Source organism: Oncorhynchus nerka, linkage group LG14, assembly GCF_034236695.1.
Source record: "Oncorhynchus nerka isolate Pitt River linkage group LG14, Oner_Uvic_2.0, whole genome shotgun sequence".
In the NCBI taxonomy this organism is placed as follows: Eukaryota; Metazoa; Chordata; class Actinopteri; order Salmoniformes; family Salmonidae; genus Oncorhynchus; species Oncorhynchus nerka.
The window spans coordinates 62,619,264-62,634,980 of NC_088409.1; the positions used below are offsets into that span (position 1 = coordinate 62,619,264).

General features: G+C 43.5%; 1 protein-coding gene across 3 annotated transcripts in view; it reads right to left on the minus strand.

Annotated features, from left to right (window-relative positions):
* Window positions 1-15,717, minus strand: part of LOC115141634 (numb-like protein) — a 73,501-nt gene that overhangs the window by 15,310 nt on the left and 42,474 nt on the right. For 2 of the 3 annotated variants that reach the window (XM_029680685.2, XM_029680684.2), the window contains exon 2: window positions 7,592-7,742. In XM_029680685.2, coding sequence (XP_029536545.1) covers window positions 7,592-7,717 — 126 coding nt within the window. In that variant the 5' untranslated portion in view covers window positions 7,718-7,742. Of the gene's footprint in view, window positions 1-7,591; window positions 7,743-11,283; window positions 11,444-15,717 lie in introns of those variants that run through there. The other variant, XM_029680686.2, reaches the window with a different exon arrangement.

Sequence of the window (15,717 nt, forward strand, 5' to 3'; positions counted from 1 at the left end):
GAGATGCAAAGGCTGTTATGAAGATTTTTACAAACTGCATGAACACACAAATATGCCCAAGTACCCTATGCAATGTAGTTCATCTCCTCTGCATTCACATGATCACAAAACAGTGTAAGCCAATCCATTTCAAAGTGAGCCACCAGACTGTGTCAGCTGCTAATAATGAGGATGAATGATGGAGGATAGAGTCCTTTTACAGGATTAGATTTCCAGTCGCCCAGAGTTCCCTGTGGTGCGTCGGAGGCCCTTGGAGAGACAATTAGGTTGCCAGAATGTTTTTTGTCAAATATAAACCCATTCCTCTGAGCCAAGCCAGCAGAGTGGAAAACATACCGAAAAGGTGCCTCAAATAGATTGTATACTATTTTTCCGCAGAGGCCTTTTGAAAGCATGAGTCACTTTATTTACCCCATTTAGAGTTATGTGTGGCTTAGTGAGTGTGTGACAGAGAAAAGGAGAGAGATAGAGAGAGAGAGAGAGAGAGGGCGGGGGAGAGAGAGGGGGAGAGAGAGAGAGCGGGGGGTAAGAAAAAGAGGCAATGTTCCATCAAAAAGATTTCATCACTGAGCAAATTTCAGGTCTTCTGAGCGCAAACTTTAACAGTTGTGAAAATTCTGTGCAACTCTCGGTGCACGATTACTGTGAACACCGAGGCTGTACTCCCTTTAAATTAGTTTTAACAGTGATCAAGTGGCTATTGTGGCTATTTGATCCTAACGTAGGCCTAAGAAAGTGGCCAAACATCAAAACAATGGAGAAAATGTCCTTCAGACAAGTAGGTAACTGAAACTGTTGTTGAAACTGAAACTAAATGTTTAATGCAAGAAACCACTTTACAAAATATAAAATGCATCATCATTCCCATACCATTATTACAGAGAATTAGACAAATGATGCTACCCTCTGCCTATTGGCTACTTAGTTTATTGAAGCCTGTCTCAAAATACAATAATGCCCCTTTAAGACAAAAAAAGCTCTTTACCTGACTTGCTTTTCAAAAATGTCTAGAAACCTTTCGTGCTCTTGTAGGAAGCATTGCTGACTACAAATTATCTATATCTGGGCTATTAACTCACTAACTAGGAAAGGACATTAACAAAATGTGCACACGTGGCTACATGTAGCCCTCACTTTCATCTCAAAACAAGTGTATCTACTCATGGCTGCTCATGCTGTAAAAACAGTCCAGTTCAAGGTGAATGGCACAGATCCATATATGGCAATGGTCTCATTGTATATAGGCATACTGCAGCTCTGATTGGTTATGCTGCACCAGTCTGTGTAGAGTATGTGCTTGTCAATGCAATAGAATCCTACTCCAATGCAATCTGTCTACAACAAAATATTTTGTATAGTTAGTTTTGCATACAGTCTTGCATAGTTAATTTTGTTTCGGTATGTGGCATTGAAAGTGGCTAATAATGTGTTGATTCCATCTCAATTCCCACAGGAAAGGGACATGCTGAGTGAAGTTAAATCTCGTGCTACTCCATGCACGCTGATATTTATTCTGTGCAACCTGGGGAACTCTGTGCCCACGTGCAGTTTAGAGGGAACATTGGAGAGAGGGAGATCAAGATAGAAAGAAAGAGAGGGAGAAAAAGAGATAGACAGAGAAAGAGAGAGAGACAGAGAAAGAGAGAGAGAGAGAGAGAGAGAGAGAGGCCGATACCCGCTAATTATCAAAATCCAGTAAAGAGACGTTAAATTCTTCAACCACCTAAAAGGAAGCGATTCCCAAACCTTCCACAACAAAGCCATCACCTACAGAGAGATGAACCTGGGGAAGAGACCCCTAAGCAATCTGGTCCTGGGGCTCTGTTCACAAACACAAACAGACCCCACAGAGCCCCAAGACAGCAACACAATTAGACCCAACCAAATCACGAGAAAACAAAAAGATCATTACTTGGCACATTGGAAAGAATTAACAAAAAAAACAGAGCAAACTAGAATAGTATTTGGCCCTAAATAGAGAGTATACAGTGGCAGAATACCTGACCACTGTGACTGACCCAAACTTAAGGAAAGCTTTGACTATGTACAGACTCAGTGAGCATAGCCTTGCTATTGAGAAAAGCCACCTTAGCAGACCTGGCTCTCAAAAGAAGACAGGCTATGTGCACACTACCCACAAAATGAGTTGGAAACTGAGCTGCCCTTCCTAACCTCCTGCCAAATGTATAACCATATTAGAGACACATAATTCCCTCAGATTACAAAGATCCACAAAGAATTCGAAAACAAAACCGATTTTGATAAAGTCCCATATCTACTGGGTGAAATACCACAGTGTGCCATCACAGCAGAAAGATTTGTGGCCTGTTGCCACAAGAAAATGGCAACCAGTGAAGAACAAACACCATTGCAAATACAACCCATATTTATGTTTATTTATTTTCCCTTTTGTACTTTAACCATTTGCACATCGTTACAACACTGTATATAGACATAATATTACATTTGTAATGTCTTTATTCTTTTGGAACTTCTGTGACTATAATGTTTACTGTTCATTTGTATTGTTTATTTCACTTTTGTATATTATCTACTTCACTTGCTTTGGCAATGTTAACATATGTTTCCCATGCCAATAAAGTCCCTTGAATTTAATTTAATTGAGAGAGAGAGAAAGACCTTGTGTAGCCTTTGGCCTGCCTCCAAACACTACTACTAGGTGCTCCAAACAACTGCTACTATGCTCTTGTAGCAAGACAGCACCGAAAGACACGCTCGCCTTGTTACTAGCTCTATAAGCATTTCTCTGCACCTGCTTTAACACCTGGAAATCTGTGTAAGCGACCAATAAACGTACGATTTTTATAGACCTTTTTAACAGCTTTTTGACGAGGACCCCAAAGAACTTGCGGTGCGTTTGTAAACAACAGCTGTTCGGTTGCGGCTGTACGCAAGCTATGCTAGCTAACTTAGTCTAGTTCGGGGGTAGATCACGAGCTACCAGTAGCTACCAGTAGCTCAGAGCCCAGCTATGAGTAGCTCGCCAAGCAATTATGAAAGTACATGCATTTTTTTATTTGTTCCATTACAAACAGTCATAAACATAAAACTCCCAGCTATTATCCAATCAAACCCACATTTACATTATCCCACCCCAGGTGTGCCATTATTGGCTTAAAAAGCCAAACATAAAATCATATCTGCCAATTAACATCCAGCGATATTGCCAGACTGTCTGTTTTGTGTGAGCGTTTGTTTATCACTCCATGAAGCCAGATAGCGATGCTAATGATAACTGTTTTGTGGGTAGACAGAAAGACTTTCCCCAATAACCTCAATTAAATGCTAACTGCAAAGTAAGCTTGCCTCACATAACTATATCATGATTCGTTGTATCAATTGGGTGGGCATTGTTTGTTTTTTTACCTCCGACCATGACATGTGATGCAGCAGTAGGCCTAACAACATAAACATTGCTAGACCGACACCAAAGACAGTACAATATGAAGATAAGCTAAATCTGCTTCTCCGATAAGACTCCCCGAACACAGTTGTAGGTGATGTCATGGCGACATCGGGTAGCTAAGCTCATGCGTAGAAACACGTAATCGGTTCTGACGGTCATCGCACGCCGAACTGCACATGTGCAGGCCATCAAATTAAAGGCACTATTTCGATGTAAAGTCGTTTTTTGACCAAAATGAAAACGTGTCAGTTCGTCTCTCACGAGGTTGGTGTTATAACATGTTCAACTACTTAAGACATTGGGTCGAATCTAGGACGTGCCTTTAGATTTCAAGACAATTAACAACTAAGGAAGAGTTTTTCACTTCTCTCATTTACGTCCCAATCCCCAAACCCTGGCCTGGTCTGTTTGGTCTATTTCACAAGTGTTCCCGCAAGTCTTGCGATGTTGCGCCTCTGTGTTTAGAAACCCTGTGCCAACACATTCCTCTCTTGCTAGATGCGCAATTAAAGTGGAATTACACTCAAAAATCTAATCTCCTGATGTGATTTACGCATTGACATGGACTCAGAAGATCCATTTTCGTTTGTTTCTCTATGAATAATTAACTGTTGAGAGGAACAAAAATAAAAACAATTCTAAACCAGGTAAAATAAAACAGCAAAAATAGAATTTTGGGAAAAAACAAAAGATAATTTCATGGGGCCTGTCATGCCAGATACAGTTCATTAACCATTATTTTACCAGTTATAATGGCATCTCTTGTACACCAAGGATCCGGGGATGAGTTGCAGGGTAAAGTAGAAGAGAAGAATGTGCCTATTTAAAAGCTATGAAAAATGAGTAGCTAGCTTCATTAAAAAAAAATATCTCATGCTGGAAAAAGGTTGGAGACCCCTGGTCTAGTTTCTCAAGGTTAAAGTTAGAATTACCATAGTATTTGCGGATGGGAAGGTCCTGACGACCAGGGTTTAATATATATTTTTTAAATGAATGTTTATAGATTTCCCAAAGAAGCATCGCAGCGGGCCCACATATGCTGAGCACTTGTTGGCTGCTTTTCCTTCATTCTGCGGTCCAACTCATCCCAAACCATTTCAATTGGGTTGAGCTTGGGTGATTGTGGAGGCCAGGTCATCTGATTTTGATTTAGCACTGCATCACTCTCCTTCTTGGTCAAATAGCCCTTACACAGACTGGAGGTGTGTTGGGTCATTGTCCTGCTGAAAAACAAATGATAGTCCTTTCGTGGAAATTCTTATGATGTGTCTCCTTCTGGGCAGCTCACAGTAAGGATCTAGTCTGGACGGGTCCTCGGCCTCTTTAGGTCAGATGGGAATTTCCCTCACGCTTCCACCACCGGTTTTCCTCGCAGACTCCCACTGGAAAGCTCCGCAGGCAGAAGTAATCCGTGTCGTGACGTCACATGTGGTGTAAATTCTTATATGAACCTTATATGAATTATTGTTTATTGTCAGCACGCTGCAGAGGTTCCAACAAATTCAATGCACCATATGCCAATCAGGAGCTCTGCCTGGGCAGATGGACATTAGCAGTTGTCTTATATACAGCTATACACAGGCAAGATATATTTGCATAATTTAGCATAATTAATGAATCATTCATCCAGACAGACCAATACTGTTTTTTATTTTATTTAATTTTTACCCCCTTTTCTTCCCAATTTCGTGGTATACAATTGTTTAGTAGCTACTATCTTGTCTCATCGCTACAACTCCCGTACGGGCTCGGGAGAGACGAAAGTCATGCGTCCTCCAATACACAACCCGACCAAGCCAAGCCACACTGCTTCTTAACACAGCGCGCATCCACCAATGTGTCGGAGGAAACACCGTGCACCTGGCAACCTTGGTTAGCGCGCACTTCGCCCGGCCCGCCACGGGAGTCGCTGGTGCGCAATGAGACAAGGATATCCCTACCGGCCAAGCCCTCCCTAACCCGGACGACGCAAGCCCAATTGTGCGTTGCCTCACGGACCTCCCAGTCGCAGCCGGTTACGACAGAGCCTGGGCGCAAACCCAGAGTCTCTGGTGGCACAGTTAACGCTGCAGTACAGCACCCTTAACAACTGCGCCACCCGGGAGGCCAATACTGTTTCTTAATAACATGTGACAGACCAATACCTCACCAGGCTTCTTCTCTCTAAGCTGAGACCTTGATGATGATTCCATATGTGTTACTTCATAATTTTGATGTCTTCACTATTATTCTACAATGTAGAAAATGGTAAAAATAAAGAAAAACCCTGGAATGAGTAAGTGTGTCCAAACTTTTGACTGGTACTGTATACTATTGGTTTACTGTTAGAATTGGTTGTAAGACTACAAAAATACTGTTAAAAATAACAATGCATAGACCTAGAACATGCATGGCCAACCTTGCTGCTAGAGATCTAGCTACTGGGTGTGCAGGTTTCGGTTCCAGCTCAGCCCTGACATTCAGCCGATTATTTGTATTAGACACTATTCATTTCACTTTCTTCTTTGTATGATATGAAATAAAGTGTTGATTCTTTGAATGAAGTATAGTGTGTTTTCTGGTCATTGAACAGTCCCTGTTTGTCTGTTTTATTTGGTTGTCACTCATTTTGTCTGATGATATTGCACAGATCTGAAGCCGATGTCCTTGATCCTTGGTGTGGGTGTAACAAACCCTTCATGGCTGACCTAGGATGCAAACCCTGTCCACAACAGCACTTCATACCCACAAAGCAGCGTCCATTATCCTACCAAAACCATGTGACAACCAAATAAAACAGACAAACAGGATGACATGCACGGGACAGAGACATTACTAGCAAATACCACTGTCATGAGCTAGTGCAGAAAGGAACACATTGAGGTTCATTGTGATTTCATTTCAAAATACATGTTGCTTGAAATAAAGTTGCAAGTTGTTTGCTTCATGATATGTATCATCCCGGTGTAATTACATGCAGTTCAAAATGATCCCCACAAAGTGTCACCACTGGCGTTTGTGTTATAGTCTAGCAGCTTTACTACAAACCACTAGCTAGACCGCATAACATCAGGTCGATAATATGTGCCTAGCGCAAGCTAGCGGTTCGTTAAAACTACAGTATGTTTCTTAATTGAAACCTAGTGGGCCATACAATTGGGTAAACTATAGTTTTGTTTTGAAGGAAGCAGCTGAAGAGCTAGGAGAGACAGATTGGTGAGGGGGAGAGAGGCGTTGATAGTGGGGTAATGACTGCTGCTAGCAATTCCTGCTGGGGATCTGAAGCATGCCATCATGGGTCTTTTCCATTAGAAATGTTCCCTCCTATCTATCCATCCCCTCCCCCCTCCCTCTTTCAATCTCACTCACCCTCTGTATCGCTGCCCTCATCCCTCACTTCCCCCATCCCTCCTCCCCTGTGTCCCTTTTTATCTGCCTCTTCTCTCTTACTGTTCCCCTCTCTACTGCCCTAGAGCAGCACTCTGATAGTACTCCTTCACTATTCTGTTCGTTAAAGTTGCATATAAGGATCCATCTATCCTACGCATAGACTACAGCTGATTTTGGGGAACCAGAGTGGAATTACTAAGAGCGTGCTTATATACCACAATGCAGTTGGGCTGTCGTATAATGCTTAATTGGGGAGAAGGCAAATCACCTCAGACAAAGGGGTGGAAGAGAATCACGCAGCAGTTTCACCAGGGAGGAGGTAGAATTGATCTCTCCCCATCCACCCTTAGGCACTATTCACTATTGATCTCTCCCCATCCACCCTTAGGCACTATTCACTATTGATCTCTCCCCATCCACCCTTAGGCACTATTCACTATTGATCTCTCCCCATCCACTGGGCCTCCAGAAAGACTTAGAGACAGCTAAGTCTCATCACTAGAACTAGGATCATCATTACTGTCAGGTTCTGTTCTGTTCCACTGATCACAATGCCACGGGACTTAGGATAAGAGTAAAAGTAAAAGTCAGAACTAAGTTCGATCTAAGGCTAGAGTTAGGTGTGATTTTGTAATACGAAATACAACTTCCTTCCCTGCTGTCCCAGATAGTATACCAATTGAATCTTATAACTCAACATTTTGAACCAAAAGATTAAGAGTAATAATAGTTAGGTTGAGGTTTAGTTAAGAGTCAGTTTATGACCAGGTCCCAGGACAGGGGTCTCAGTCTTACCCTGACGGGGAAGTTGCATTTGCCCTTGCGCACGGCCTCCTCATCGGCCTGCCACTGGTGAGGTCTGCTGGCCTCTGGCACGTAGGTGGGCTTCTTCCTGCGCAGGCTCTGACGCAGCTTATTCATCTCCGGGGTCTGGGGCTCCCTGTTGCTATGGAGACAGAGACACACAGGGGGGCGAGGTCAGTACGTGTTAAGTTGTGTGCTCGTGACAGCCATGGGGGTGAAACGACAGTGACAAGAAATGACACCTCTACTCTGAAAGCGAGAGAGACAACTATGGTAGCCCAGAGGGAAAAACCCTTTTTTAAAGAAAGAAAGCGTTTGTCCCTATGGGCCACTGCAGACAACGCTGTAACGGAGATAAACGAATGATAGGTGTGTGAAAACGCTACTATCCTTTACAACCTAGCAATTTAATCCATATTATCATCATTAAATATCTATACAGAGCTATATCTGTTAGATTTGTTTATTACAGGTAGAGAGCTAGACCACAAAGCCAGACAGTCCTTTCATCCTGTGGGCTTTGAACATCGGAATTATTGCCGGATGTAAACACACACACACACACACACACACACACACACACACACACACACACACACACACACACACACACACACACACACACACACACACACACACGCACGCACACACACACACACACACACACACACACACACACACACACACCTAATTAGGCCATTCAGCCTGAATACCTCATTTGCATTGGTAATTTCAACATCTTCATAATGAAACATGATGACACTATCAAAACAAGACCTGTTTAAAAATGCTAATGAGTCTTTTTTTTTTTTGTGGGAGTCAGTTTCTCGCTATACGAAGTATGAAAACTGAACCAGAGAAAGAGAAACATCTCAGAATATCGCACGGCCCAGTTTAAAGCGGAACAGACATCCTCTCAAATGATCTTACCATCTTGGGCATCTCGGCGGTCTTGCCCCAAGCTTCGGCATTCTTTTCTCCTGGCTTTCACTAAGTATTTGTCTAGTGGGTGTGTTGAAGTCTTTCCAACAGTATGATCAGAAAGTATAATCAGCTGATCTCGATAAAGCTCTTCCAAAGCAATCTGTCAGCCCTGTAGAACTGTTCTCCTCCTGTAAACACACGGGCTAAGCTTTATATACTGACTCAAACACACGGTTATTAGATAAGCCTATGACACACACATTCACACACTCACTGCTTCCCGTAAGCTCTGTCACCTTACGGGATGGGTAGCAGGTGTGAGGCATGACACGGCGGAAGTGAAAGTGTGTGTAAGGTTGGGTGTGTGTACAGGCACATTGGGATCTGTTTACGTGGTGCGTTTAAATGAGCCTGGTGTCGCTGGCATGTTGCCTCTGCCAAGAGCGGCAGGTCCCTCAGAGGCCAGGCGGGAGGGGTGTTTCTGGGCAGCATGCTGGCAGCGCGGCACCTGGCCGGCGGCCCCCACTGGGGCAGGTGCAGGAAGGGGGGGCGAGGGGCAGCTGGCGTCAGATGTCTCCCCAGGGAAGGAGCAGGGGAGCGGGCTTGGAGACATGGGGGGACCAGCCCAGGCAGGGGCCAGGGCTCTGGGTGTTCTGCTCCAGTTTCAGGGCTGATCTAATGGACTTGCTATGAGGTCATGTGATCTAACGGCTGAGCTCCTGCCAAGGAGGCTGCAGAGGGACAGAGGGGAGGAGAACGAGAAGTATAGACGGAGGGAGTGAGAGCGAGAGAGGAGTGTAAGAGAGGGTAACAGAGAAAGAAGGAGAATGAGAGAGCGGGAAGTAAAGTGTCAGAAAGGGAGAGGAGAAGACGGGGGTGAGAGGGATGGGGGAGGGGGAGGGTGGAGAGGACTTTGAAATCTCAATCTCATCTGATTGAGGTCACAGTGTTGCTGCGTGCCTCTCTCTGCCAGGGTGTCAACCCCCTGTACCCAGCACCCTGCCACTCACCCCAGTCAGCACAGACCCAGCATTCAGAGGATGGCACACTGGCACTGCCAGACCAAACTGCAGCCAGAGGGCAGTGAAGGAAACCTTGACAACATCCCCTATCCCCCTTTACACCCCAACCTCTCACGTCTAACTTCTTATAGGCCTAGACCCCTGTAGCTTTACAAAACATGCATCTCCAAGGCTGAGTACAGACAGACCGACACACAGACACACACACACACGTTTGTTTAACTATCCTTGTGGGGACCAAACAATTGATTCCCGTTCAAAATCCTATTTTCCCTAACCCATAACCCTAACTCTAACTCTAACCTTAACCCCAAACCCCTAACCTAACCCTAACTTCTAACCCTTGCCCCTGAGCCTAAAATATAATTTTTCATTGTGGGGATCGGCGAAGGATAGTAAAAAAACACACACACACACACACACACACACACACACACACACACACACACACACACACACACACACACACACACACACACACACACACAGTATAGGCCCATGCCAAGTTTCAACAAAGAACAAATAGTTGCACCTCACCCAATGTTTTCATTTAAATATTTTTTTTAAATTGTACCTTTATTTAACTAGGCAAGCCAGTTAAGAACAAATTCTTATTTTCAATGACGGCCTAGGAACAGTGGGTTAACTGCCTTGTTCAGGGGCAGAACAACAGATTTGTACCTTGTCAGCTCAGGGATTTGATTTTGCAACCTTGCGGTTACTAGTCCAACGCTCGAACCACGAGGCTACTTGACGCCCCACATCTGGACACATCTGGAGTACATTGTAACGGGAAAGCGTGTTTGGTCGGGGAATGACCTGTCTTTTTGTCTTTCTTTTGTTTACCGTAGACTGAAGTCATCCTCCCGTTCTGCCCACTCCCTCGCCCCGGTTCTCACTTCATGTCTCTCTCTTTTCCTTTCTCTCTCTGTCTATCTCTCCCCCTCTCTCTATGCCTCTCTCTCCCTCACACTCTCTCTCTCTCTCTCTCTCTCTCGGTCTCTCTGAGATTTGCATTCACAACACTAATCAGGCAGGAAACATGTTTTTTAAACACTACTAAAATATTGCACACCACTGTTTAAGAGACCAAGGTAAACATTCCGCACAGCGCTCCATGTTTGGCAACGGAGACCTTTTGAATGAAACAGCAACAATATAAGAGTTATTACATTGGAAGGAGGAGTGTGTGTGTGTGTGTGTGTGTGTGTGTGTGTGTGTGTGTGTGTGTGTGTGTGTGTGTGTGTGTGTGTGTGTGTGATGAGTGCGCCCTTCAGCCAAAGCAGCACCATTAGAACAGCGTACAGCTGGAGCCTGAGGACATACTATCATTGCATCCAATCAAAATAACCAGGAGGAGCCGCCACACAGCTGGCCAATAACACAGAGCCAGCCCAACTCGGCACACAAGAGTTAATGGAGACACACACACACCTAACACACACACACACACACACATACAGTACTTTCCCTCACCTATACCCGTCCTCAATCACAGACGCTTCCTCCCTAAAACCCACTCCCACTGTTTGGCTGGCAGACATAACCACAGTGTTGCTGAATTTGTCAGCATCCAATTTGTCAGCATCCAACCCTCACCGCATCTTAATGTTTATTGTCTTGTACAGTGTGAGGCACTGTAGGCTTCTGATATACATTCAAAGCCAATAAATAGTATTACTGTTATTCATTGTCATCCTTATCAACACAAAACAGCAGCTATAAATGTCTGTTTACCAGCCGCAGGGACGCAGGGACTATCCTCTCTCCCCCTCAGATACCCATCTCTCTCTCGCTCTCTCCATCTCCTCTATCTCTCTCTCTCTCCTCCTCCTTTCTCCTGTGTCTGTGTCTGAGGCTGCAGGAGGGTGATGCAGCAGTGGATCTGTCCCTTTAAGAGTGTCTCCCTGAGAGTTGATCCTGCTCCATGGGAGGGAGAGAGAGAGAGAGAGAGAGTCAAGCTGCAGCAGTGGATCTGTCCCTTTAAGAGTGTCTCCCTGAGAGTTGATCCTGCTCCATGGGAGGGAGAGAGAGAGAGAGAGAGAGTCAAGCTGCAGCAGTGGATCTGTCCCTTTAAGAGTGTCTCCCTGAGAGTTGATCCTGCTCCATGGGAGGGAGAGAGAGAGAGAGAGAGAGAAAGAGAGAGAGAGAAAGAGAGGGAGAGTCAAGCTGCAGCGGTGAAAGTGACAGTCCTCTCCCACTGTGTGTTCCTTCCCAGCATTACCGTGAGCTGTCCAGACACACAGCTAGTAGGGCAACATACCACCCCGTATGACAGTGTCCACATGCAACATGGGACCGGGCTGGCGTAGGGGGTGGGTATTAGTGTGTGACGGTGTGCATAAACAACCTGTTTCTCTCTCGCTCTCTCTCCCTCTCTCTGAATGTCTCCCTTTCTCTCTGTGCATCTGTCATACAAACCATGGCGTGTTAAATACCTCTGTTTTTATACCCTTTTCTAAGGTTTTCTCTCCTTTGTGATTTAATCAACCTTCTTCCTCCCTCTATCTCTGTCAGTGACCTATATTCCTCCTCTGCATCTCTCCATCTCCTCCTCCTCCCTTCACCTTGCTCTAGCCACAGATATACAAGCCTGGAATCGGAGCACTAGATTACAGCTACATGAGCTTTCTTTTCTCTCTCAGTCACGGTGCACATAAGCCCCTGAGATATTAACAACAGGAATCAGAGAAGTAGAGCAGGCAGTAGGGAGTGTGTGTGTGTGTATCTGTAGGTGTGCATGCGTGCGTGTGTGTGTCAGAGAAAATAAAGTGAAAAGATATAAAAACAAGGCCATGTGTGTGTGTGTGTGTGTGTGTGTGTGTGTGTGTGTGTATTAGTGGGTGGAGGTAAACGATGGGAAACATATGGAGAAAGAGAGAAGGAGAATTGTGAGAGAGAGAGAAAGAAAGAGAGAGAGAGAGAGAGAGAGAGAGAGAGGAGGAGTGGGAGGATAGGGAACAGAAACAAAGAGAGACAGATAGTGGTGAAACACAGCCAAATAAAACTAGGATGGACTATAGCATAGTAAAACATCAGTAAAACATTAGAGTTGGGTCACCACACATACACACACAGCATTGAGGCCACTCAATAGTGGAACATCATAGTACACACACACAAACACACAGATAGTGAATTTAGAGATAAACCATCCTAAATTAATTTGAGAGAGCCCTTACATTCAATTTGACTATGGAAAAAAAGTATTTCTGTTCTAGCCTGTGGAAACAATTTGAGACAAAACCACTCCACATGCTCACTAGGTTTGCAGAACATTGGACTAGTTCGTTCAGTAATGGTAGTAACTATAGATGAACAACAGAGTTTCACATTCAAACAGCCTTCAGAGAAAGAAATATAGTTCTCTCTTAACATAAGTATTATGGTCTTCCACAGTTAGAAAAGCCTGACCGCGGAAAGCCTGACCGTGGAGCAGGGAACAGGGAAAACGTTTATCAAAGCTAACGGGAAGTAGACCAACTAGCCGTGGTCAGGGGTAAGCCGCTACCGCACTGTGACAGACAGCTAATGATTCCATTCTACTGGAGATCAGGGAGCGTTGCGGGAACGTTCCCCGGCCATGTCAAAAAGACAGTGGTGAGGAATGGTGAGTAGTGAGGAAAAAACTTCCAATGTATAAAATCAGGAAGCATATTTATGATGTTACCTTCGTTCTATTTCCTCGGCTCATCTGCCTTTCTATGTGTGTTTGATGTGGACAAAGCCGTTTTATTAAAAGACACACACACAAATGCACCTTCACACACACACACACACACACACACACACACACACACACACACACACACACACACACACACACACACACACACACACACACACACACACACACACACACACACACACAGTGCAGCCTCAGGATGACCCAATTTTCGGGACACCAAACGTAAATACTCAGACACCAAACGTAAATACTGAGTGATATTTATATAATGAATATGAACTCGGAGGGCAAAAATGATTAAACATTAAAGCACTGAACCTCTCACAAAAGCCTTCAATCATACAAAAACTAAAGTTAAATCTGAACTGGTTCACCAGCAGATTAGTAAGAATGGCTCACTCCGTGTTCAAGAATGGCCCTTTTCCCTTTATTCAGATTACAATATCTCACTTTCAGTTATTTGCAAATGAAATCATCTCCAAAATATCTGTCACGTTCTGACCTTAATTTCCTTTGTTTTGTATTTATTTAGTATGGTCAGGGCGTGAGTTGGGTGGGTTGTCTATGTTTGTTTTTCTAGGTTTTGGGAATTTCTATGTTTCGGCCTAGTATGGTTCTCAATCAGAGGCAGGTGTCATTAGTTGTCTCTGATTGAGAATCATACTTAGGTAGCCTGGGTTTCACTGTGTTTGTGGGTGATTATTTCTGTCTCTGTGTTTGCACCAGATAGGACTGTTTTGAGTTTCACATTTCTTGTTTGTTGTAGTCAGTTGTTCATGTGTATCTTAACGTATTAAAAAATAACCATGGACACTTACCACGCCGCATATTGGTCCTCTGATCCGTTTCGCCTCTCCTCTTCGGAAGAAGAGGAGGAAATTCATTACAATATCTCTATTTTTAAAACAAACAATAAAGTTGGCTGCAATTCCAGTTTAATCCACCAGAAAAGACAGAACAAATATTACAACAAATATTATGGTTAAACTCAAATATACTAACCGATAAAAACCATTATCTTTGATTTTTATTAATAATAAAATCATAGATAGGACTGGTGGAGTTATGTCACACACGCAGTTAACAAAAATATATGGAAATGCCAAAATTACAACCAACTGACTGCAGCATTACCGCAAATATGTAGGACCCAAGGGGAAAGGAGAGAAGGTAAGGAACTTGTCTGTGGTCCTGCATTAAAGACCAAAATTGGTTTAAGAAAATTGTGATAAATAAAAAAGTATACCAGTTTCATTTAAGTACCTAATATACAGCTGCGCCAAATAGTTTGGAGTAGATTTTCGATGTACCGATTCCATGACACATGGTTTATGAACTGATATACAAAACGAAGCCGGATTCAAAACTTAGAGCTATTTTTTACATTTTGCAACCAACAGAATGTTCTATATGTGGGGGATACAACCATGCCAGCTCTGCAGATTTTGCCGCGAAGAGACAGAATCATTAGATCACTTGTTTTGGTACTCTCCATATGTAGCTTGTTTCTGGTCACAGGTTCAGGAATGGCTGAAAAATTGCCACATGTACTTGGAGCTAACTCTGCAAATAGCACTGCTGTGTGATCTAAAAAGTCATAGTCAATCGATCAATAATACTCTTAGCAAAGGTGCTTATCTTTCATTTATTATCTCTAGAAACTATGAGAATAGAAAGGTCTTTCATTTACAAGCTTATTGGCGTCAGCTAATGGGGATCCTAATAAATCAAATCAAAATGATTCGAGCCTGTCTCAAAATACAACACTGCCTCTTTAAGACAACAAAAGCTCTTTACCTGACACACTTTTCAAAGATGTCTAGAAATGTACACGTTTTGTGCTCCTGATAGGATGCAATCACTCCCCTATTGCTGACTACAAATGATCTATATCTGGGCTAATAACTCACTAACTAGCAAAGGATATGAACAAAATGTGCACACGTGGCAACATGCAGCTCTCACCTTGATCTCAAAACAAGTGCATCTACTCAACCGCTCATGCTGTAAACACAGTCCAGTTCAAAGTGAATGACACAAATCCATATTTGACAATGGTCTATTTGCATATAGGCCTCCTGCAGCTCTGATTGATTATGCCGCACCGGTCTGTGTAGACTCGGGCTGAGTCGTGCGTGTCAATGCGATAGAATCGTACTCCGATGCGTTCTGCCTACAACAATATCGCTTGCATAGTTTGTTTTGTTTTGGTATGTTGCATTGAAAGTGGCTAACATTGCGTTGATTCAATCACATTTGCCACAGTAAAGGGAAACGCTGATAGTGTTAATAGGGAAAACTGTATAACAGTGGTCACCAAACTTTTCTGAGTCAAGATCTCTTTCTGAGTCAAAATGAAAGCCGAGATCTACCGCTCAGATTTTTTTTAACATGACTTTTAAAAAATGAAAGCCTATGCAACATTAACCAATTAAAAACAGTAATGTTTTTGCAGTTATCTATACATTATCAATGCATATTGG